The sequence below is a fragment of the Numida meleagris genome, chromosome 3 (assembly GCF_002078875.1).
Source record: "Numida meleagris isolate 19003 breed g44 Domestic line chromosome 3, NumMel1.0, whole genome shotgun sequence".
NCBI lineage: Eukaryota > Metazoa > Chordata > Aves > Galliformes > Numididae > Numida > Numida meleagris.
This window is the reverse complement of record NC_034411.1, coordinates 103152447-103179003: the sequence shown is the minus strand read 5'-3', so window position 1 is coordinate 103179003 and position 26557 is coordinate 103152447. Positions and strand designations below refer to the sequence as shown.

Below are 26557 nucleotides of genomic sequence, written 5' to 3'. Positions count from 1 at the left end.
GATCTTATTGCTTAATAAGATCTTATTGCATAATTGAGATATATTCTGGAACAATTCCTAAAATCTCAGTGCTTGCCGGTATGGAATATTACCAAATTTTTGATTATGAGAAATATATATTAATATTAATAGTATATCATACTAAAAATAAAAGAGAATGTCGTACAGTTCAGAAATAAATAGTGCTTTCAATGAAGTCAAAAAGACATTTTGCCATTGACTTTGGGGAAGCCAGAATGTTACACATTATCTAAATCAATCCGCATTCAATTGTGTATGTTAAGGCAGGTGATAAAATCTAGTATCCAGCATAGATTAGTTAATGCTTGTTTCCTTGCTTGATTCACAGATTGCACAAGCCATCTCAAAAGGTGTTGACAGGGACTTATTTGTCCACTATATGTTTATGGACAATGAGTTTGAACTCCCAACTGGAGCAGGTTTGCAACTGAAGTTTGCCTTGTCTGGAATAGTGACGCCTGGGGCCAAAGTGGCTGTGAAACTTCATCAAAAAAGTGTAAGTCTCACCAGGTCTCTTTATTTTGTCTTCTCTTAATAATCAGCAATCTTATTTAGGGATCAAACTGTTAACACCAAAAGAATTTTAAAGACTACAAAATACTCTTGAAATAAAAAAGAACTTACTTATTAGAGGCCTTCAGTTGATTCGTGGATAAAGTTTACAATCACATGAGAAGTAATGCATATAGTAAAGTAAGTATGTGATACAATGACATTTATGAATTAAATGTATTTTAATTATCCTTTAAATCTAATCCTTGTAATGTCTGTGTATTTCTCTCTTCATGTTCTCAAATGAGAGTAGTGCAAAAGCTGCAGTGTGTGAAGTTGGTGTTCAAACCAAAAAGTTAATACAATTTTTTGATGTAACTAAATTAAAGTGAAATTTTTGCTTTCCAGTTAAAAGAAATATTGGAAAATGAGCTAAGTGAAACATTTCTGCAAGAAACAAAGCATTTAAAAATTTTAAAAATTAAAGTGGATGTGACCCGAAAGACATTCTCCAGTTAAATTTTTAAATGAAATATTGGGATTCTTTTTTCAGTTTTTGTAATTATTTCACTCTATTTTATTCAATATTGTATATAAAATTCTCAGTAGTTTCAATTCACCTAACTTAAATTTAATGTGCACAGTATTTAAGTAAAATTTTTAAAGGCCCTCAATGTTACTATTGGCTGCCATGCCATTACTTGTGGAATCTTTTGCAGAATTTCGCATTCTGTCGCTTCTTGCTGTAACGGTGAAACCAAAAGCTTGAAAAGAAGCTGTTTTCTGTTTAGAGAAATTGGATCCATTGGAGAAATCTTGGATCCATTTCTTTTTTTTCCTACACTTTACACACTGTTTTGGAGAACTATATTTTCTCCACAGTGGAAAACTGACTCTTGTTCTCAGATTTAAAGATACATGCAAGCAAGCAACTTCATGCACAAAATCATTCTGCAGACTGAGTACTTCTATGTAAGGTTTCCCAGTGATACCATCTTGCTGTATTTGCTGCATGACAGTTGTCGCTTATGTGCTCCCTCAGCTGATATAATTTGGGAATCAACTTTTTGAATAGCAAAATAAATTATGCAAAATATACCTCTAGATTATCAAGAATGAGGACATTGTGTTTGCGTTCTAAAAAGTGCATTGGGAAAATAAAATATATTATTTTGCTTTTATTAAATAGATGCAAGCAGAACTCATCGCTAAACCTTCAGTAGCAGTTGAGTTCGTAACACATCTGGGAATAAACATGCCTGAATTTGCTAGAAGTGGTGTGGAGATGAATTCCAATATATTCCATGAGTCTGGAATTGAAGCACATGTTAGTGTGAAAGCTGGACAGCTGAAATTCAGCATTCCTGCCCCGAAGACCCCAACAAAGCTCCTCAGTATCAGGTAATGGGAAGTGAATGAGAACTTCTGAGAAGGCGTTCTTCCCTTCTTTTCCTGTTTTTTTTTTTTTTTTCACTGTGATGAATTGAGAGATTAGGGCAGACGTGGAGAAATTTTCAGTTCAGAAAAATCCCAGGCATTGTCAAACTGGGATAACTTATCTTATAACATAAGTAAATAGCTTAGGAGCCAGGCCTTGCAAATTCTTTACTTTGTCACTGTTTTCTGTAACTTCCAGTAAGATATTTACCATTTCTATTTCTTTGTTTTCTCTCACATGAAATTATTGTATTAGTGATGCCTGGTTTTAAATTGAATTTAAATGAATTGCTTACATCAATCAGAGAGGATAAATGGCTCAATACATGGAATTAAAATTATTGCTAATAATGCTTATAACAATAATAATAATACACTACTCGATCAATGTTATTTCATTAAGCCCCTACCTCAGTTATTTTTATTCAGAGTGTAACCTTACTAATAGGGCAACTTATGTGTAATATCTAAACACCTGTTCTGGGAATAAACTAGTCACTTTCCTGTTCCAGCAACACACTACATTTGGTGTCTCCAGCCAAAACTGAAGAGATTCCACCTCTGATTGAGAACCAAGAATTCTCAACTTCATGCAAGCCTTTCATTTCCGGTCTAAATTTCTGCACTAAATTATTGTACTCTAATGCCAGTTCCATGGAAGCAGCTCCATATTATCCCTTGACTGGAGAAACCAGGTAAGATAGAAAAGCATTGAGTATGTCTATTTTTGGTTAATTAACCTTCCCTCTTAGGGCTTATTACCTACAGTACCCTCTCACCTAAAACTTACCTTTAAAAATATTGAAATACAGACTAGCATGAGCAGCTCAGAAAAAGAGCTGTTGAGAACTGTCTGATTTCTCCTGTTTGTGGTCATGGCAAAATCAGTTATTTACAAGACATTTGTTTACTCCTCCTTTAGATTTGAAGTTGAAATAGTGTCCACGGGGGAAGTGAAAGAATACTCTGCAAGTGCAAACTATGATCTGCAGAGAGAGGGAAATGACCTGATAGACACATTAAAGTTTGCAGTACAAGCAGAAGGTAAGAGTCTGAAAAAGAAATATGGTTTAGTTCTGTTTTGATCTATATGTCGCTGAACTGGAAAAAGATTTTTATGAATAAATCACAGTAGAGCTATTTACAGTATGAAATAGAACACTCTTTTCACACCCAAATAGGCACTTTCACTCTCATTTCGTTTCATATTTGCAACCACATTACAATCTTCATGATTTTGTATCTCTAAAAATTCTTTCATGTGATCTAAATTGAATTTTGATGTCGATGAATGAAAGAATAGAAAAGGAGAAATTAATGGGTTCTACATAAGTAATAGGAAAATAACATTTCTGATGAAATATGGAAGTAAAGCATACAAATTGAGAAAAACTGCATAAAACACAAGGTGTTTTTTTTTTAATGAGAGACAGTGAACCTTCTGTAACAAAAATAGTGGCAGGATTATTGCATAGTGAGCTTCAAAGATGAGGAGAAAACGACGACCATTTCTGATTGAGACCCATCCAAGCTTTCTTTAGATCTTCAGGGTGATGTAATTTCCAAGTGATTCTATTTTTTCTCCTTCTTAGAAAAGTCCAAAATACTCCATAGTTGTGAATAACAAGAGTATATCATATTTTCCAGGTGTAAAACAGCATGAAGCTACATTGACCTTCAAGTATAATAGAGACAGGAAGATTCTGACCACCGATGTCTCCATTCCAGATGTTGATGTTGACTTTGGTACTAACTTTAGAATCACTGATGAATCTGTTTCTGGGAAGAAAGCATATACCTTTGTTGCAGACTTTAATAATAGGAAGATTCCTGAAGTTACTCTTACTTGTCAAATAAGGTAACTCAGAAAATCACTTTTTCAGACTTTTTCAAATACCTTTGGATAAAATAACAGAAGTTTTTACTGAAGGTAGAAATTTTTGGAAAAATAATATACCTGTTTGGATAGATTGCACTTATATATATATACGTATAAACATACAAAACTGTCATTTAACCCTCCCTTTGAAAACCCTTAAAATATTTTACTTCTAATACATCACATATACATAAAATAAATATACTTAATACACCAACATATCCTTTCTACCACATGTATGTGTGTAATTTGTACTGCAAGTTTTGAGTGGCAGTTCTTCCATGTTTGCAAACATAACTACAAGGATGACATTTTACTAGCGTTATTGCAGGTGTGATGGTCCAAGGATATAAGCACGGCAAGGTTTGTACAGAGAGGTATTAGCTTTTACTAGACATATTCAGCTCTAATAAAGTTATGACGTCTCCCCGTGAAGGGCTCTAACAGCACTCAATAAGCAACAAAACCAAAAATAGCTGAGAGCTTCCTGTAAAAATTCCCACGCTGCACGATGAGAATATTTCCGGGAACATCTACAGGGGAGCTAACAAAAATGTTCAGCCTGCCAGGGTTTCTAAAATTGTCTGCCTCACAAGCCCGTGGTGAAATGAGCTGATCACATTCTTTAATAAACCTCAATCTTCCATGGAATTCTGTGATCTTGATGGTGCCCCAGGGAGTCTTTGTCTTTGCTGTTCATGCAGAATTGCCTCTGATATCAGTGGGAGTTTTGGACAGATGTCAGGGACCTCAATTCCCTTTCATTTGCACTAACATAATATTAGAATTTTGCTCAAGTCAACAAAGTTACAGAGATATAAAATAAATGTGAGCAAAGGAAAATGAAGCCCAGTGGCATAATATATTTTGTCAACTGTTTTGTTTCTATTTGATTCATGGTCACACTCAGTATCCTTAGCAGAGAATTCAGCTTGAGGAAGGAATTCACAATTTGGTTCAGGTAGAATGTTACCAGACAGGTAGATATTTCCACCTATGTCAGTATTATGGAATTATATGGAATAAATTACGGAATTAATATTGTGCGTATTTAACAATTGTATGTATTTAATAATTTTCCTTAAACTCCCAAAGTAACCAATGGGAGCTGAAAACAGTCACTGACTCAGAAAGAACTTTACAAGTTTGATCAGCTCTGTGTCTGTAACACCTATTCTACTTTTTACGCTCCTTTTAAATGCTGAAATTGCTCCTGAAACATAAGTAAGAGATTAGAATGAAATGTTTTATATTCACATTTACATTTCCCTTTCACAGATATGCTGGAATGGAAGAAGCAATGTTAAGAGGCACCATTTCTATTCCTCGCCTGCAAGCTGAACTTAGAACTGAAGCACTGGTTAATTATTCACCCACCAAAGGATACCTTCAGATGAGCTCAGCTGTAATAACTCATGGGAACACAATTTCAAAAAGAGTTATTTTCAGATATGGTATGGGCAAAAACATAATCCATGTGTACAACCTTTAAATGAAAACATCTGTTTACCTTAGTTTGTATTATATCCCTAAATAGAACATAAATATTACTAATTTTACTCTTTTTTTTTTTTAAATCCATTGTTTTCAGATTCTGAAAAAGCTGAGCTAGAGTGGAATTCAGGTGCCAGCGCTGCTGTGGGAAGAATGTCTTCTGGCTTCCGAGTTGACTTTTCAGACTACTCAAAGACTTTAGAGAAGTATGCCAATGAACTGCTGGATCAGAAAGTCGCTCATACAGATATGACAATGCGGCATATTGTATCACAATTTATTGTGGTATGTTTCAATCTACAGTTACAATTACAGCATCAGCATATAGTCCTGATAAATTTTTGTCTCCCCAAGGAAGCCAAATTTGGGACTACTTGTAAAAGCCCTCATCATTTTGAATAAGATTTAGTTTTTCAACTTTGTTCAAGCCAACCACTTTATCAAACGCCTAGTGCTGTATGAATAGTTACACCGGCTTTCAAATAATTTATATAACTTAAAAGATTAGGAACTCCTAAAACTTGTCATTTACTCTGAACCAACAGGCAACCAACACCTGGCTGCAAAAGGCATCAAAAGATGTCCCCTATGCCCAGACTCTACAAGCCAAACTAAGTGGACTGCAGGAACTGAACATTCAGAAGATTAAACTGCCTGTTATCACCATTCCTGAAGAACTTTTCCTGAAAAGGTAGCTAGAGAAATTATGATAAGCACTTGAGCAACAAAAAAGAGAGACTGGCAGGCAGATAAAAAGGATATTTCTTCTGTCTCTACAAAATTAAACCATAAACCAGCCAAAGTGATCTAGACATTAAAATGCTCATGTACAGTTGATCTCATTGCTGTTTCTAGCATATATTGTTCTTGCCAATTAGTGTACGTATTACATTGCTCCTCTTCCTATGCACAAGGATTCAAGGAACAGTGTTGCTTGGTAATATCTTCAGTGGTACACTCACTGTGATAAACTGAAACATAGTTGTATACCTTCCTCATGAACTAGGGAAATATTGATGGATAAAATGAATATAAAGTGTAAGACTTGTGGAAGTAGTGTGATTCTGGACTACTTGATCTCTCAGTCTTATTTTATAAGACTTTATAAGATTTTATAATATTTTATAAGACTGAGAGATAAAATAAAGGGAAAAATGACAGAGTTCACCAGTATAAAAATGCTTTCAAGAGGTTCTGGTAGACGAGTGCTTCAAAAATGTTGATAGATAGTTGTTACACCTCTCTCTAAACCTAAAGTCAGGATACAACCATGTAAGTAAGTCTAGTATTATGGGAGTAACAGGAATCATTTCTGTATGCATGTCATGGAGCTGCATAATTTTTAACAGAATCTCTTGTATTTTCTAGTGAAGGCCGGATCAAATACAGCTTCAATAAGAACAGTTTTCTAATTAATATTCCATTACCATTTGGTGGAAGATCGTCCCATGACATAAGAGTGCCACAGACTGTTAAAACACCTCCTCTGGTATTAGAGTCTATGGGAATAAACATACCATCACAGGAATACAGAATCCCAACATTTACTGTTCCGGAATCCTATCCTCTTCTTGTGCCTTTATTTGGCGCCTTAGAGGTCTCCGCTAGTGTGCACAGCAACTATTACAACTGGACAGCAGCATACACTTTGGCGAATAGCAGCACAGAGAAAACATCCAGAATAGGAACTACTTACACTGTAAATGCTGATTCCATTTTTGAGCTACTGTCCTACAGTATGAAAGGTAAGAATATGTGCTGATTCTGTAGTACTAGCAAAACTATTTTGATGACATATACATTTATTTCTTTTTACATGTATAATGTATGGCACCTTTACTTTCATAATGCTTATTCAAAGAAAGAGATTCTGTGGTCTCTTTGTTTTTAAAAATGTTATGTGAATTTGTTATTTAGGAATGAAAGGAGAAGTCAGATAATCCATTAAAATCTTACGGTGTATATTTTCTGATATATTTCATATGGAAGGCATGGTTCTTCACAACTGAAGATTTGTCTCCTTTTTCCTATTTCAGGTTCTGGAGAAGCATCTTATAGTAGAAATGGATTCACTTGTGCATATGAAAATCATCTGAAGCACAGACTCTTAACTTCAGATTTTAAAATGTCTAGGACAAAGAGTTATGAACCTACTGCAGTTTCAAACTGTACCGTTTTTCTTATGGCGACCAGTGCTCTGGGTCCTCAGCTGTCATTTTCCAGTGATATTGTTTCTGAAAAGACAAATAACATGAATATTAATAATGTCAAGATGGAAGGGCAACTGGAAGTGGCTTCCGTGTTTGCAAGAAGCATTTACACTATGTCAAGCTCATACAATGAAAAGAGACGAGTTTTAGAAGGGAAGTCAAATCTGAAGTTGGATTCTTCTTATCTTCAAGCTACCAATCTTCTATCTGGTAGATACACTGATGGTGTATTTTCCATTACTTCAGCTTCTGATGTACAAAATGGACTGTTAAAGAACACGGCTTCACTGAAGTATGAAAATAGCCAGCTGAAAATAACATCTGAAACAAACGGAAGGTATCTACATCTTGCAGCTGTCAATAAACTTGAATTCATTTTATCAAAGAAGATGGCAGCACTTCGCTCCGAGTACCAGGCCACTTACAAGCAAACCCAATGTTACGCCTTGTTCGCAGGTTCTCTCAATTCCCAGGATCTTGTTTTCAACACCGATTTCTCTCTGACTGATCAAAGGAATCGAGCTGCACATAAGTCATCACTCAACATTAATCAGTATGGTCTAGCCAGCAGTGCAACTACAAATGTGCAGTTTAGTCCACTGACAATGCAAAATGAAATGAACGCCAAACTTGATACTTCTGGAGGCTCTATGTCACTGTCATCATCTGGGCGCTACGGAAAAAACAATGCAAAATTCAATCTCGGTGGAAGAGTGAGCTTAACAGAAATAACGCTGGGAAGTGAATATCAGAGTACAGTTCTGGGTATGGACAATAAACATGTCTTAAACTTCAGAATTAATAGAGAAGGACTCAAGTTTTCGAATAATTTGCAAGGGTCATTCAAAGAGATCAAGCTGGAGTACACAAATGACTTGAATATTCCTGGCTTATCCTTAACATTTGTTTCAAAGTTAGACAACAGCTTCAACTTTGACAAGTTCCACAAGCATGTTTTTGACCTACAGCTGCAGCCTAGATCACTTACAGCTAAGCTGAACAATAATATTAAATACACCAAAACTGAAGTTTCCAACAAAGCAGAACTGCTCCTCGAGCCTCTGAAGCTGAACTTGGGTGGCAATGTGAGAGCAGCCTATGGAGCAGATGAAGTAAGACATACCTACACCATTACATATGCTGATTTAACTGCAAACTTTAAAACAGACACAGTTGCAAATGTCCAAGGTGCAGCAGTGAGTCACAGAGTTAATTTGAATGTGGCAGGACTGGCTTCCTCCATTACTATGAACACAAACTGTGATTCCAAATCTCTCCGTTTCAGCAATGCTCTGCGTTCCACTGTGGCCCCATTCACTATCACTGCTGATGTCCACACCAACGGTAATGGAAAGCTGATTGCTCTGGGTGAACACACAGGAGATCTTTACAGCAAATTCCTGTTCAAAGCAGAGCCTCTTGCTTTCACTCTCTCCCATGATTACAGAGGATCTACCGGTCATAGCTTCAAGTCTATAAGAAGATACACTACGCAGCTTGATAACAAATTTCATATGCTTTTTACTCCATCAGAGCAGTCAAGTGCTTGGAAATTGAAAGGTCAGCTAAACAATAACATATATTCACAGGATCTCAATGCTTACAATGATGAAGAAAAGATTGGTGTGGAACTTACTGGAAGAGCTTTAGCAGATCTCTCTGTGATGGATACATCAATCAGACTACCATTCAAATCTGAAGAAGTTAATGTAATTGACGTACTGGGCCTCAGGGACAGCGTGTCAGAGCCTCAAGAATTCAGCATCTCTGGCTCTGTGAAGTATGACAAAAATAAAGATATGCATGTTATTAACCTGCCATTCTTGGAACACTTGCCAGTCTACTTTGAACAAATCAGAGGTGCCATTCTATCCACGCTGCAAGCTGTACAGAGTTACCTGAAAAACATTGACGTAGATCAATATATGAAAAAATACAAGGCAACTTTAGATGAATTCCCACAGCACCTTAATGATTACATGGACAAATTAGATCTGAAAGGCAGAGTTAGCACCATAAAAACTAATTTGATTGCTTTCACAAAGGACTATAGAATAACATCTGATGACCTCCAAATCATTCTGGAAAAAGCCCTGAACAATCTTCAAGAAATACTGCTCCAGCTTCAGGTCTATCTGGTACAAATAGAGCAGTACATCAAAGACCATTATGATCAGTTTGATGTTAATGCACTTATTGCACAGCTTCTTGACCAAATAGTTGAAAAAATGACAGCTCTAGATGACAAATACAAGATAAGAATGACTGTAGTTGACACTATTCAGAAGTTACAATTTTTTTTTAATCAGTATTACCCCAGCAACATTGGAAGCAGCACTATGACTTGGATTAAAAATGTAGATGATGAGTACAGGATCACAAGCAGGATACAGGAGAACCTAGAACAGCTCAAGATTCAGATTCAGAACATTGATATCAGAAGCTTTGCAGAAAATTTGAAACGGAAGATTAAAATGATTGATGTTAAACAAGTATTAGAAAAAATTAAGCGTTCATTACCAATTAAAAAAATGAAAGAAGTTCTTGAACAAATCAAAGGCTTTATTCTAAGTTGGATGGAGGAGTATGAAGTGTCTGAGAAGATCAGTGCTTTCCGAGGACATATGCATAAACTGATTGTAAAATATGAAATTGATAAGCAGGTGAATTTTTTGTTGGACAGAATGATAGAACTGCTTAACCAGTACAGAATAAAAGAAACTACCCGGAAACTGATGACCTACCTAAGAAAAATTGATGTGAAGACATGCCTTGATAAAATTGTTGCTTTTATTGATGATGCTGTCAAGAAAGTGCAAACCTTTGACTATGAAATGATGATAAAGAAACTCAACAAATTCCTTGACATGATTATTAAAAAACTCAAATCTTTTGACTATAACCAGTTTGTTGATGATGCAAATAACAAAATCCAAGAAATGACACAGAAAATAAATGAGGAACTCAGAAATTTAGAACTTCCACAGAAAGCAGAAGCACTGAAACAGTACCTAAGAGATTTTAGTGCTGTAATTTCAAAATACATAGAACAACTAAGGGACACCAAGCTTGCTGCTGTAATTAACTGGCTCAAGGAGCTCATCGACTCAACAACATTTACTAATCTGAAAGCCAAAGTAAATGAGCATCTGGAAGATCTGCGAGAGAGGATTTCTGACATGGATATCTCCAAGGAATTCGAATGGTATCTTCAGAAGATAAGCCAGTTCTACAATTCTGTTGTCATATACATTTCTGAACAATGGAACATAGCTTTTAAAAAAATTGTTGCTTTGGCTGAAAAGTATGATCTAAAAAATTGGGCTGAAACTTTAAACCAGTTTATTGAAACAGGATTTGAAGTCCCTGAAATAAGAACAGTTATAGTCACTATACCCGCCTTTGAATTCAGTCTTCGAAGTCTTCGGGAAGCAACTTTTCGAACACCAGACTTCATTGTTCCACTGACTGATCTGAAAATCCCCTCCTATGAGATAAATATTAAGAGACTAAAGGACGTTAAAATCCCAGCAAAATTTACTACCCCAGAGTTTACCGTTCTGAATAGCTTTAAAGTTCCTTCTTATACAATTGACCTAAATGAGATTAAATTTCAGATTGTGAAAATGATAGATCAACTCATGTCTGGTGAATTTCAGCTGCCAGCAATTGATTTATATTTTAAAGATCTGAAGATGAGAGATATGCCTTTTTCTGAGATTTCTTTTCCAGAATTACAAATGCCTCAGTTTGAAATCCCAGAATTATTGATTCCAAAACTAAATCTAAATGAGTTCCAGATTCCTGACTTGAAGATACCAGAGTTCCAGCTTCCACGTATCCCACATACAGTGACTGCTCCTACATTTGGCAAATTGTCTGGTGCTTTTAGAGTTGCCTCTCCATTCTTTACACTGTCTAGTCAAGCTGAAGTTCATAATACTACAACATCTGCAAACAGTCCAGAATTTGTGACCTCCCTTTCAGCTCAAGCAACATCCAAATTAGATTTCTTAGTTTTCAGTGTTATCGCAGATTCACATATCTTGGCTCCTGAGATGAAACAGCTGAAGCTTAAAAATTCCATGAAGGTCAGCCACAAGTTCCTCAAAGTTGATCATACCAATGAAGTGGTATTTTTAGGGACTTCTGTGTCAGGTGAAGCTGAAACCAGAGCAAAATTCTCTACAACCAAAAATTCAATAGAACTTCAGAATAATTTAATGGTCAACCTGCAAAGAAAAATTCAGATGCAGAGTGGAACAGCATATTCTCACAGACTGAATATTCCACAGGCTGACTTTTCCAGCCAGGCTGATCTGGTCAATAATATAACAACAGAGGTAGAGGCGGGACACATATCATTTACCTCCAATGGCAAAGGAAACTGGAAATGGACTTCTCCTAATTTCTCTGATGAAGGCACTCACAATTCACATGCCACCTTCAGGGTTGATGGCCCTATTCTTATATTTTTTGCTGATTACAAAATAAATGACAGGTACCTGAAAGTCAGCCAATCTATGAGATATGAATGTGGTTTCCTAAGTTATGCAACACTTCAGCTTCAGTCTGAAATTGAGTCACAGCGTGTGGGACGCAGCATTCTTAATGTAAAAGGCACAGGACAGCTTGGAGGAATGAAAGTAGAATTAACAGGCTCTCACAATGCTCGTCTCAATGGACGGATTACTGGAACTGTAAATAATGAGTTTTCCTTCTTGGCACAGCCTTTTGAAATTCGCCTATTAACCAACAATGATGGAAATGTGAAAATCAGCTTCCCAATGAAACTGACCGGCAAGATTGACTTCCTGAATAATTATGGTCTTTCACTCAGTTCTTCTGTTCAGCAGGTCAGCTGGCAGGCTACTGGCAGGTTCAATCAATACAGGTATTCCCATAACATGTCTGCTGGCAATAATGATGACAGAATTGAAGCTCACGTCGAAATGAGTGGAGATGCCAATTTAGACTTCCTAAATATTCCTCTAACGATTCCTCAGCTTCACATTCCCTATACTGGAATCCAGACACCTCAGCTAAAAGACTATTCACTGTGGGAACAGGCAGGCCTGAAGGATTTATTGAAGACTACAAGACAATCTTTTGATTTAAATCTGAATGCTCAATATGAGAAAAACAAAGATATGCATGCAATCCCACTTCCTTTAGCAACAGTGCACGAAGCACTTAATAAATACATAATTTTCTTCAACAAATATTTTGAGAGAGGAAGAAACACAGCTTTAGATTTTCTCACAAAGTCATATAATGAAGCCAAAACAAAATTTGACAAATACAAAATACAGACATCACTGAACAAACTGCCACGGACCTTCAGGATTCCAGGATACACTATTCCAATTGTGAATATTGAGGTTTCTCCTTTTACTGCTGAGATGCCAGCCTTTGGCTACATGCTCCCAAAAGAAATAAGCACAACAGGATTCACAGTTCCATTTATTGGCTTTTCAGTACCATCTTACACGCTTGTATTACCTTCTCTGGAACTTCCAGTACTTCATGTTCCACAGGACCTACGCACTCTAAAGCTCCCTAGATTTAGAATCAACAGCCCATCAAACCAGATCTTAATTCCTGCCATGGGAAACATTACTTATGACTTCTCATTTAAATCCAGTGTGATCACTTTGACTGCAAATGCTGGGCTGTTTAATCAGTCAGATATTGCTGGGCACCTTAGTGTTTCATCCTCATCTGCCATTGATGCACTGCAATTTAAGCTGGATGGCTCAACCAGTTTGACAAGAAAAAGAGGACTGAAGCTGGCCACAGCACTGTCTCTGAATAATAACAAATATCTAGGAGGAAGTCATGACAACACTATTAGCCTCACAAAGAGGAACCTAGAAGCTTCATTGATGACAAATGCAAAAATCAACACACCAGTTTTTAAAATGAATTTCAGCCAAGAGCTTTCTGGAAATACTAAATCTAAACCCACTGTTTCCTCAGGGCTAAAAGTAACATATGACTTTAATACTCCTATGCATGGCATCAGTGCTAAGGGAGGAGTTGCTCACAAACTTGCTCTAGAGACCCTTACATCTTACCTGTCAGTAGAAACATCAACAAAAGGGAATATTGATGGGGCAATTTACACTGGAAATTCATTTTCTGGAGCTCTAGACCACGAAGCAAACACCTATCTGCATGCTAATGGAGTTCGGTCATCTCTCAAGCTTGAGGCCAACTCCAAAGTAGATGGACTCTGGAACAGTGAAATGAAAGAAATGCTTGCAGTTGAAGCATCTACGAGTCGTGTTTATGCAGTCTGGGAGCACAATGGGAAAAACTATGCACGATACACACCTCTCTTCACAACAACAGGATCTCAGAAATGCAAAGCAACCTTTGAGCTGGGTTCTTGGGCTATGTCAGCAGATCTTCAGATTCAAGCCGCTCAGCCAAATTCCTTCCTGGACACAGCCTCAGTTAATCAAGTTGTCTTAATGAAAATCAGTCCTACAGACCAGAAAGTTGGCTGGAAGGGTGAAGGTCAAATTCAGTCATTATCTCTGAGACATGATATGCAATTATCAAATGAAAAATCAAATGCAAAGTTTGATATTTCTGGATCTTTAGAAGGATACATGGACTTCCTGAAAAGAATTAAGTGTCCTATTTCTAAGAAGAGCTTTTGGGATATCTTAAAGTTGGATGTCACTACTGTTCCTGACAGAAAGCATTACTTAAATGCTTCAGCATCCTTCATATACACGAAGAGTGACGATGGTTACTTTTTCCCCATGCCTGTGATTAGGCTGAGTGATGGCTTCACATTCAGTATTCCAGAGTTACACCTAAGGGCTCCAAGTCCTGTTCTCAGCACTCCAGAGTTCAGAGTTCCATTCTCCACTCTCCAGGTCCCAGCGTATACCATTGACTTGCGCAACATAAAAATTCCACAGACACTAAACATAATGCCATTTGATGTAAATTTACCCACACTGCCAAGACTAAGATTCCCCAGAGTGGATGTAGGAGCCAATTATATTACATTAGAAGAATACAAAATACCATATTTTGAGGTGACAGTACCCGAATACCAAATAACTGTGTCTCAATTCACCCTTCCAAAGAGTATTTCTCTTGGCAGCTTCCATGTAGATCTGGATGAAGTAGCTAATAAGATTGCAGATTTTGAACTGCCTACAATTACAATTCCTGAACAACAAATTGAGATCCCCCCTGTCAAAGTGTCCTTGCCTGCCGGAATTTACATTCCATCATTTGGTGCCTTGACTGGATCTTTGAAAGTTGCCTCCCCTCTGTATAACGTTACCTGGAGAACAGATTTAACGAATAAAAAGGACTCCTTTGAAGCATCCATCGACTCTACCTGCAGCTCAACATTACAATTCCTGGAATATGACTTGAATGGTAAGACATTTAAATTCAGTATGCCATAATTCTGGGGGAAATGCTGCATATTGTTTTTCACAGATATTTGCTGGGACTTTACTTATGAATGTGTTGCTATCTGTTTATCAGTTATATTAGATTGTACTTCTCCTTTCAACACCATCAGCATATTTTTATCAGTCTTAGTCTGATACCCTGAAGGCTAATGACAAAATGCATGGATAACTGATAGCATGCTCTGGAAAAAAAAAAAAAAAAAAGAAAGAAAATGGAAAAGATCTCTTTATTATATAGCAGCTTCTTACTTTAAATTGCAGATGTCACGACATTCCTCCATTACTTATAATAATAACGTAAAGGGGAGAAAGTAGGCTGACTTTTTATGTCATTCAGTTCAAATAAAGAAATATTTAGCCTTTTCCATATTAACTAACCATATTTGATTTTGAAAATTACTCAAATTCAGAAAGCTCAGATGTCCCATATTGCTTTTAGTTCTAGATTTTAGAATAATAATAATAAATACATCAGAATAAAACTATAAACTCTCAAGAAATTAGAGTCCCTATTTATGGCCTGCACAAATGCAAAATGTTATACCTCTGTTAATATAAAGTTGAATTTTAAAATACGCTGATTGAACAAGCATTTTTATGTCTTTTTTTATCTGAGGCATTATCAACATTCAGTCTTTTTGATGCGTAATTTTACACACTATGAAAATTCTCCACAACTGGGCTTCTAGTGGACAGCTTGACATACATCTTGTGTTGTTTGCTGGTAAATTCTGGTAATGCACTCTGTTTCACAGTTGTTTCAAACTACAAATATGAAGAAGACAAATTTGTTATGAAGACCACAGGCAGCTTTGCTCATCGTGACTTGAGTGCAAACTACAAGGAAGATCTTGCTGTTCAGGGATTTGGGTAAAGACTTATTCTGATAATATAATTTATAATAGACAGAAGTGCCAACTATGAACATGTTTCTTTGAAGACCAATGCCCCAGAGTGCTTTGCTATAATTAGTAAGAATTTATGTAACTATTCTGTCATTATTGGTGGTAACATTTTCAATCTTGAGATCACAGTTAATTTCTGGAATGCTACTCCCCTTCAGCATATCCATCACAGCTTTTCTGAGCAGACCTAGTTCATATCATGGCTGAGCTGCGAACACAGCATTTTATAATCAGAGCAGTTCTAGGCTGACCATCAGCATATTTTTTTCACTGAAGGCCTCTGTAAACACAAACCATTAAGGAGTAATTTTTATTCACAAGTACCAGTACTGGGGATTACAGAGTTGACCTTTTAACTGCCTCTTTTTATCTGCAAGTGTTGTGTTTATATATCCAAGGGACCGGAGTCTGTGAATGGCAAGTAGAAAAGCAGACACAAAATACTTCCTATACTTTGAGTTGGTGGAAAAATTGAAATCAGCTTGTAGAGGCCTAGAAAGCTTACAATTGTGTAGCTGCTCATTTTGATCTGCTCTCATGACTTAGTGAAAATTGTCAGTAGAGCTCAATATACTATCTAAAAAAAGGAAAATGTGAAATAGCATGAACTGCTGAATGTGTTAGACAAAATCCTAAGAAACATGGATAATAAAGCCCTCTTTCTTTTGTTACAAATTCATTTTTTATGTAGATATATATAATGACACAGGCGGTATTATATTTAGGCATATTGCATTGTGTACTTTTTCAGGGTCTGTGCTATCTTTGTGTATTCCTTCATACCTCTGTATTCATTGTTGTTATAGAATTGTGGAGAACGCTGCATCACTAGACATCCTCAGCCCAACATTTGCTGACGTTCATGTGCGTTACCAAGAGACTGACAGTATGATATCCTCCTCAGTATCCTCACCTTCTGCTGGAATCTTGGGCCTTCTCGTTGAAATAGAAACTGACACCCTCAAGGAGAAATTTTACTACAGAACTCTGGTAAGCTTGATATAACCAATAAAAAGAAAAAAAGTTGAACGTGGTCAGATTAAAAAATCCCTTTTTAAGTTTGTATGTATATCACCAATATTGATGTTAAGACATAAATTAATCATCCTTCATCAAAACAAAATGTATACTATCAGTAATTACAGTTTTTGTTTCCTATACTGGCCGTGCAAATTCTAAAAGTAGCATCTAGGTGAAGAGACTGATTCAGCTTCACACAGTTAATTTTGCCCTCTCCTATGATCAAGAAAACATACTGGCTGAACATGATGAAATTATAGAGCTAGTTTTTTGATAAGCCACTGATCAGGTTTGGTATACATCCATTAGGCTATTTACACTTCCCTCAGAAGTGGTCTTTATTGTGATCACTCCAGTGTAAGATGTCAGACCATCTGTAGAGTGTCTTGGTTTTGGATCCATTAATATGCAACCGTATGAAAAGTAAAAACGTTATTAGATTTGCTAACAAAAGGTGCTAATACTATTGGCATACTACAATATTAATACTATACATTCCAAGATGATACACTCAATTAAGAATCACAATCAACACGTAATTCACTATTTACTACTGAAAACTGGATTTTTAAAATGTAAATAGATTCTTTTTTGAGGATCTTCAATTCCTGTGAGTAGCTTTCATTCTAAATTGTCTCATTGATTTAAATGATTGGAAAATGAAATCCTCTTATGTTTTCATGTTAATGAAAGGCAGTTTGAATTCACTTTAAATATTTTCAAGAACTACTGGAAGGCTCATTTTATTAAATAATTCACATGGTTTATGAGAAATCATGGGCATTTAGTAGAAAGGAAGGAAAAATCTTACAGTCAGAATTAAACAAACAAACAAAAAGAAGACTAAATTATGCCACAGTGCTCCTGCACAAAGAAGCACAGAGTAGTTTGATACAATATTTGGTTCCAAAATAACCTCTCAAGATGGCAGAAAGCATACAGTAGACAACGATGTGTAGTGGTTGTGTCCTAATATATAATAGATTTGAAAGTATGCAGTAAGAGAATCTTGAAATATGTTCATTATAAATAGCATTGGATTTGTTTTGTTTACAGAATCCCTTACGCTTATCTTGTTTTATGCTTTCAGTCTGCTCCTCAGAAGGACATTGACATATTAAAAAGTGAGATATCCTTCAGGAACTCTGACATGATTCAAATAAAATTCAACTGGAAAGAAGATGCTGCCAAAGACTTGCTGGTGGGTTTGAAAGAAAAAGTACCTAAAATGACAGCTGCAGTCTATAAGTGTGTTAATCGGTACTATAAGGAGCATATGGGACTGGATCTAAGTGATGCCACTGTCATAATGAAGAATATAATGCAGAATAATGCTGACAAAGCTTACATGTTTGCTGTAAGACAAATAGATCAAATGGATGTTCAGCTTCGCACAGCTGCCAATGAGGCCTCTGACAAATATCAGGAGATGAAGGTGAAAGCTAAACAGCTATATCAAAGAGCAGCAGATCAAGCTGAACAGATTGACTACCAAAGAATAAAAGCAAGGCTTTTGGATGCTACAATTGACCTAATAGAAGAATATCACAAGAAAATAAAACACCTAATTGACTCAGTTATTGAATTCCTGAAGATCACAAAATTCCAGGTTCCTGGACTGTCTGAAAAGTATACTGGTGAAGAATTATACCTTATGACTACAGAGAAGGCTGCAAAAACTGCAGATATATGCCTTTCAAAACTTCAGGAGTACTTTGATGCCTTGATTGCAGCTATAAATGAGCTGGAAGTCAGAGTTCCTGCTTCTGAAACCATTCTCAGAGGTCGTAATGTACTTGATCAAATTAAAGAAATGCTGAAACATTTGCAGGAGAAAATCAGGCAGACCTTTATTACTCTCCAAGAAGCTGACTTCGCAGGAAAACTTAACCTACTGAAGCAAGTGGTGCAAAAAACTTTTCAGAAGGCAGGAAATATGGTTAGAAGCTTGCAGTCCAAAAGTTTTGAGGACATCAAAGTCCAAACACAACAGCTATACAAAGATGCAATGGCTTCAGACTACACACAGAAACTTAGATCCTTGGCAGAAAATGTTAAAAAGTACATTTCTCAGATGAAAATTTTTAGCCAGAAGACATTACAGAAGCTTTCAGAAAATCTGCACCAGCTGCTCCTCTATATAAAGGCATTGCGGGAGGAATACTTCGATCCAACTACACTCGGATGGTCAGTGAAATACTATGAAGTAGAAGACAAGGTACTAGGATCGCTGAAGAACCTAATAGATACTCTAGTAGTTTGGTACAATGAATATGTTAGAGATCTTTCTGACTTGGTTACACGCCACATCGACCAAGTAAGAGAACTGGTGGAAAACTACAGCCAGGAATATTATGACCTTATAACTGATGTTGAAGGAAAAGGAAGACAGAAGGTTATGGAGCTCTCATCCACTGCTCAAGAAAAAATCCGATATTGGTCTGCAGTCGCTAAAAGGAAAATCAATGAACTTAACAGGCAAGTTAAAGCAAAACTCCAGGAGATCTATGGGCAGCTTAGTGATTCTCAAGAAAAGCTAATCAATGTGGCCACAATGTTAATTGATCTAACTGTAGAAAAGTACTCTACATTCATGAAGTACATCATTGAGCTTCTTCGTTGGTCTGAGCAAGCAGTAGCTGACAGCATAAAGCCATATATAGCTGTTCGTGAAGGAGAGCTTAGAATAGACGTGCCATTTGATTGGGAGTACATTAACCAAATGCCCCAGAAAAGCAGAGAGGCACTCAGAAATAAAGTGGAACTAACACGCGCACTAATTCAGCAAGGCATCGAACAAGGCACCAGGAAATGGGAAGAAATGCAAACGTTCATTGATGAACAACTTGCCAGTGAGCAGCTGAGTCTTCAGCAGATTATGGAAAACATACAGAAGCGCATGAAGACCTGAACGAACATGCAGAAGAGGAGAAATAATAAGTTTGTACCACAATGTATTTAAAACTAACAGCAATCAACATACTGGAACTTCACGTATATACTGTTTGAATCTGAATTTATAACTGAAAACTAAAAAATCTACAGTAGGTTATTTTAATAAGCTTAATAACCCAATAAATGAGTTCTTTATTACATTTTTGTGTCATTCATTGAAGCTAGTTCTACTTGGGCCATAGGGCTTAATCCAACAATTGTCAAGGTCAATGGAAGTCTTTGCATTGTTTTCAGTGTATGCTGGATCAAGCAAGTAATGTGCAATACATATTGTAAATATTCATAAAAACTATGAAATACATAGAATAAGTGGATTTTAAAAAAAAGGTCACATTTATAAGACAGATGAAGAATAACTTGGAAGCATGCCTATTGTCCAGCACAGAAATACCTTCATAGATAAGTTTGGGAGAAAAAGAAGAGAAGAAGAGCACATACAAAAAAAAATAAGAAAAAAATAATTTTGGAAAAAATATCAAAAGGCAAAAAAGAATGTCACTGAATAGAAAACAGAGCCCTGGAAAATTTCAGATAGCAATAATGTTCTATTAAGAAAAAATAAGTCTATGCATGTATCAGTTCTCAAAAAGATATGCCAAGAATTTTTTTTCTCAGTGGCTAATTTATGATTCAGAAATACATGCTTTTCTTACCTGTTTCCCAGTGTTTCTCTTGTTTGACATCAAATTGTCTAACTTCTACTGTCAATGTTTCACTGAAATCACTGAATAGAATGGGAGTCAAAATGTTTTCCCCTCCGTTCTCTAGGCTGAAGCTTAGACCTCATTTAAATGAATTCCCAATTTAAAGATGAATTTAAATAATACTGAAGAATACATTCACAATATGGGACTACTTTTGAGTGGAAAATGGGACCTGTTGTGGTTTATTTTCATCTGCTGGAATATTATATATAGTCCTTGAAAAAGGCTTGCTTAGGCTGAAATAATATTGCCTCTTTGAGAATAAACTCTTTAACAAACAAGACTATAACTTTTGTATGCATGTTTGTTTTGATACCGTCATTCTACTCTGTAATATGATTTTTCCTCTTTCATTAATGGGAAACCAGAGATTATCTCATCCATTTGTTTGCAACCATGACCTTTCAGAGTCTGGTTTCATCTCATGGCATGGTGGGTTACATGCAGGAAGAAATGGAGCGCCAGGTTACCCTGTTTTCACCCTGATTAGTAATCTCTGTATGTCACTCTGCCCATGGCAGCCACAGATATAAAACCCTCTGTTTACATGTTCTATCAAGTATAATAGTAAATAAAGACATTGGCTGCAGAGCCTTTTCACCTTCATTCACAAGGAAACTGAAGCCTGATGTCAGATTACACAACTCATTTCCCTGAATTTCACAAATGTTTAAGCAGAACCAGATTTCTCAGACACTGTCTGATTCTCACTTCCCTCCACCATGACAAATAGCACTGTGAAACAAAGGACAGTAGAAAAAATTATAAAAGTTATGGAAGGGGAAAGATTTAAAGTTTTGTCTTCATGGCTATTTACTTCTGTTCATCATCCATAGTTCTTGAGAGGGTTATAAATTCTGAAGAAGGATTTACTTACAAAGAATGGGTTAACTGAACAATAAATATGCCAAATAGCATTAATACTGGCTCTCTTTGGCAAGTGAAGCTTCCCCAGAGCAAACACAATAGTTTGCACACTGAACTGTGGTTAGAGGTTAGAGGAGATTTCCAAGTCTCAAAGCAGTGCTGCCGCCAATTGGATTAGAGCTCTCCATCCTGCCATCAATCTGACAGTCATCTTCCAGTCGTTCCACAGTTGGTTCAGGGAGGGCCTGGAAGCAGAACATCAATCTCAAAAATTAGATCTTGGTGGAAGTTAGCTGCAGTACAAATTTGTATCTGCATACCAGAGATGTTATCGTAAGCACCTCTTCGAAACTCTTGCCAAGCTTTAACATAGGAAGAATTGTGTGTTTGAACATGTGAGCAGATATGACCCACAAGCATGCACAACAACATGTAACTTTAATTTCTATTCCTGTTTGATTTTCTTCATTTTTTTTCCTTTCAAGTTCTAGCAAATTTCAGCCTTTTTTTCCACGTAATGTATCACAGAAAGGTAGACAAAACCACAAGTGTTCAAATTATGGTACAGTTGACTCCACTTGAGAAATTTCTGTGATATAATAACTTGAAATATTTTTAGTTCCATTTTCGCTTCTTTTTTCAGCCTAGTTTATATGATAAGAAATAATATATTTCATTAAATTGAATTGTGTGGGAGATAAGAAGGAACAAACAACTATCCGGGGCTCACTGACACTGTTTCTTTTTTTCCTATAGTCTTCATCATCTGAATCCTCATAAATGCCAGAGGGGCTTTTCTTTATAATTTACAGCAAGTATCAGACATAGAGCAGAACTGGTTGTAAAAGTTTAATTAAGTGAAACATTTTAACAAGAAATTTGGAGAACAATATGCCCTGCTCTAACTAAGTGATTGTAGAAATAGCATTGACAAGAAACGTGTGTGTTCCTAAATGAAAAACTTTTGCAGATGTAGGACAGAAAAAATGTTCCAGAATTTTAGATTATGCAAAGAACTGGAGCTGGTCTTTTATTAAGTGATTTAAAAATACATGTATACATTTGCCATGTATACATAGATTCTACACACATACCACATCCATGCTTACCATACAGTGCATAATCTAGCTCCAGCTCTATTCTATGATATAGATATTTGCAGAGCAACTGTCATGGCCTACCAATACCTTAAAAAAAGTTTAAATTGAAATATTTAGTTGCTCAGTGACACCAAATTTTGTAGTCCTCTTCTGCTGGCAGATTTATTGCTCAGGTGGGAAACTAGAATTTATTAAAGACCATACAGACATACAGAATTGCTTGCAGTCTGTTTCAGTGCAGCCAAATCCTGACCCAAATCGATGGCAAAATGTCTATTGGCCTCGGCAGGAGTAGGCTATAGTTATAACTTGAGAAGTACTTTGGGATCCTGTAGGACAAAAAGTTATATTATTCTCTATAAAAATCTACACAAAATATATTTGAAAATAACATGCAGTCAGGAAAATTAGGATTGCCTGCAGAACATTAACCAGAGTCTCTTTCTGTACGTACTGTTATCCAGTTTTACCTAATATCACAGAGAAAGCCTGCCATGGCCAAGAATCCTGGGTTCTGGTCTCATGCCTTAAACATGGAAATATCCTTATTTGCATCACCCTCTCCCTCTTTTCATTATCTGTCCAAGGCACTGAGGAAAACAGAGGCCTTGTAGAACAAAGGCAGATGTTGGAAGTTTACAAGGCCTGACCAGGCAAAGATCTGAGCAACCCAGCCTGTGTTGAAGGTTGTCCCTGCTTGGAGTGGGAAGTTGCACTAGAAATACTGCAACAACCTTTCTAGCGGGAGTGACTTCATCGTTCATTTTCTATGACTAAAGTGGTATGGTTTTACGTTACTGAACTTAACACCATACTTACCCTTTGATAAGTAATATATGAGAAATTGGCTTTGTCATAATTCTAATGCATCATTATACAAAAATATAGTAGTTGTGCCATAAAAGCATTGTCATTCTGATTGCACAGGCTCCGATACTAAACTGAGGTGCAATCACCAAGCTGAATACTTTCTATCACTAGCCTACTACCATTGTGCCAGCATCTATCAACATAATTACGGATAGCAGCATGTTTCTGATAAGACCTTTGCGTCTATCATTCCATGATTCTGTTGGAGGAGTGCCAGAAGTTTTGAATGCTGTTCACTGGTATGATTAAGGCATATTTCAACAACAGCAACTTAATTAGCAAAGTCAAGGTGAGCAGGTTCTGATCCATCCATCCACTATCTTTGGTTTGTGCAACGTGATACTGTACCATAGCTGAACTAAGGGGAAAAAGATGCCAGGGCAAGCTTGATCAGAGGTTTGGAACTTCTATATTTACATTGATAGTAGGACGCCACAACATCTCTTCAACCATCTTTCTCTTCAGATTGTTTTCTCTCCAGAAAATAACTTAGTCCTGAACCACACATAACACATACTCTAGGAATCTACACAGTTCTCAAGGTATTACTAAATATCTGACAGTATTCTTTGGTTTAATCTATCATTTCCTTCAACCTTCAGAGCCTGTGATACTGACTTCTATCAACCCGGACCACCTATTGGAAAAGTCTTTCTTAATTTATCTGCTATATTTCTGGGTTCTGGGCCCAGCAGAATTTGTGAGCCAGAGGATTTCAAACTTGCTTTCACCCACACTGTTGGAAACCTTTTCTTTTGCCTGCTCTTCCACAAGAAACAAGGCCTTGCTGTTTCTCTTACCAATGTGAATCACTCTACAGTGTGGATGGGCCAAGACATGCCCTACTCTCCTTGAAGTATGTATTCATTTTAAGCTTGCCACGTCTTTGGATATGTGTGTCTGTAACCAGTCAGTCATTCCGATAATACCAGGTATATACCTACATGAGAACAAATTTGCAAAATCAAGTGGATAGCATAGGTAACTTTGTATGACAAATTCGTCTTGGCTAATGCTATCCTCACAGCTGCATCCCATAATCTTTATCAGTTCCGTATTCACTATAAAAGCATCTTGAATTCCCCTGACAATTCTTCATCATTCCTCTTCATGAGACTTTAGACAGAAGTAGAACTGCCTTACTAAACCACAAAGGCTTTCCCAGCTTGCAGGAATGGACCACAAAAGTGCAATATGATTTGTATGCATCTATACTTTGACTGTGATTTTGGCACCTGTTAGGAAAATAAACAACAGTGTTAATTCATTTCAGAACTGCTGGAGATGGCTCATCTGCCAGCTTGGGCATTGGCTGAGTGACAGTATCAAACACACAGAGAAGCAGTTCCACCAGCAAATTAGGGACATAACAAAGGATATACAAGACACTTAGGCCAAACTTATGTTGTGAAGAATTTGTCAGGTGTTTGCTATAAGCAGAGGTTATATTCTGCTGTTATATGCAGAGGCTGTTCTACTGTTTTCTGCACGGATTTGATTAAGGATGGAAAACAAGCAGTTAGCTTCTACAACGCATGAAGGCTCTGAAAGTAACGCCTCCTATTTCGTTATGTCAGCCCATGACGTCAGAGGCAGATGATGTTGGTGGGATGGTAGCAGAGGTTGAACCTTCCCATCAATATCCCATTACATATTGTTGTCATGTGACAGACGGCAGCAGAGGGGCAGTCAGACAGAATGGCATCTGACATGGAAGTGCATATGAAGTAATGGTGTGTCACTGAATTCTTCCATGAGGAAAAAATGGCACCCACTGACATTCATCAACACTTGCTGAACGTTTCTGGAGTCCAAACAGTGGCTGTGAGCACAGTGAGGCAGTGGGTGGTGTGTTTCAGCAGCAATGACAGTGACAGTGGGTCACCTCTGTTGGTGCAGGTTTTTATGGGTGCAGCATGCAGGCTCTTGTTCATCGCTGGTGACAATGCACAGCTAATGGTTTCACTATATTGAAAAATAGTGTTCTTTAGCTGAGAATTTGCTCTATCAAATAATGATATTGTGGTCCTTGTATGTGTTGTAGTTTCCATGGAAATAAATAGGAGGCACTACTTTTGGAGTGACCTACATACTTTCCCCCATTTTGTCATTACTTCCATTAAGCTTGATTTCGTTTTTATTCACAATCACTTTGTGTAGAAAGTGAAGTACAGATGCTCTTCTATCCAACTCCACCATTGCTCTGAAAGCACTGGTAATTATAGTTCTTCTAGTAGATTTAATGTATAGAAGCTTTATATGCTGGAACCCTGGAAATCACTTTCTCTGTTAAAATGCTGCTCTGTCAGCAGTGTCTTAAACATTCACCCCTGCCATCTACCAGTGATGTGCCTTTTTTTTTTCTTCTAAAGCTTTTAATATTCTTAAGTTTTTGGTAGCCAGACTGAAAGGTGGTTAAGACATAAAGCCAGTAGCAAAAAGCTATGAGACCCCTATGCTAAGGCAACTGAATCAGGCTTCTGTATTTAGCCAGAAAATCCCCATTTTCTGTGGGCATGCACACTCTCCTGCACCTACCACTCCCACTGAAGCTGCATCACATTGCTATAAAAAAAGAAAAATGGAGAGGTGGGATGACTGACTCTGAGTTTCTCTATAGGTGTTAATTGTGTTTTCTTGCTTCTAATTTAAATTATTTTATGATCACTATCTTTAAATATTCTCAGAGTCATTAATAAAAAAAAGATCTCACAAGCACCTTCCGCATTTGTCTTCTGTGACACTTCAAAAAGATACTTCACATTTACAGTCTCTTTGTCTCTCCATAATGTTCTTGGTCCTTATTATATTTGTTTCCTTAATAAGCTTTTGTTTCTGTCTATGGTAATGACTCGCTTAGGACTACTTACAAACAATACACAAAGTTACGCAAAGGCGTTTAATTTGAAAGCTGCAGAACAGAAAACCAGCCAAACTCCAAGGAACACACATCCCTCACACATAGCCCATCCATGCAAAGCTACGAAGTCAAATGCATTACAGCAATGCAAACACCACCTTGTCTCTCTCTCAGACACATCTGTCTGTATGCACATACAACCATACAAACATGCGCACACGTACAATGTACATTACTGTCAAGTTAAAAGCCTAAAGTTAATCCTTAATCCTTAGGTCATCCCCTTCATTTCAGCACA

General features: G+C 36.8%; 1 protein-coding gene across 1 annotated transcript in view; it reads left to right on the top strand.

Moving 5' to 3' along the window:
• Positions 1 to 20192, top strand: part of APOB (apolipoprotein B) — a 34217-nt gene extending 14025 nt beyond the window's left edge. Inside the window, exons 17-29 of the mRNA XM_021392044.1 lie at positions 350 to 517; positions 1703 to 1914; positions 2463 to 2645; positions 2873 to 2994; positions 3598 to 3808; positions 5108 to 5283; positions 5421 to 5608; positions 5869 to 6014; positions 6692 to 7068; positions 7360 to 14940; positions 15734 to 15848; positions 16690 to 16873; positions 17994 to 20192. Coding sequence (XP_021247719.1) covers positions 350 to 517; positions 1703 to 1914; positions 2463 to 2645; positions 2873 to 2994; positions 3598 to 3808; positions 5108 to 5283; positions 5421 to 5608; positions 5869 to 6014; positions 6692 to 7068; positions 7360 to 14940; positions 15734 to 15848; positions 16690 to 16873; positions 17994 to 19814 — 11484 coding nt within the window. The 3' untranslated portion in view covers positions 19815 to 20192. The remainder of the gene's footprint in view (positions 1 to 349; positions 518 to 1702; positions 1915 to 2462; positions 2646 to 2872; positions 2995 to 3597; positions 3809 to 5107; positions 5284 to 5420; positions 5609 to 5868; positions 6015 to 6691; positions 7069 to 7359; positions 14941 to 15733; positions 15849 to 16689; positions 16874 to 17993) is intronic.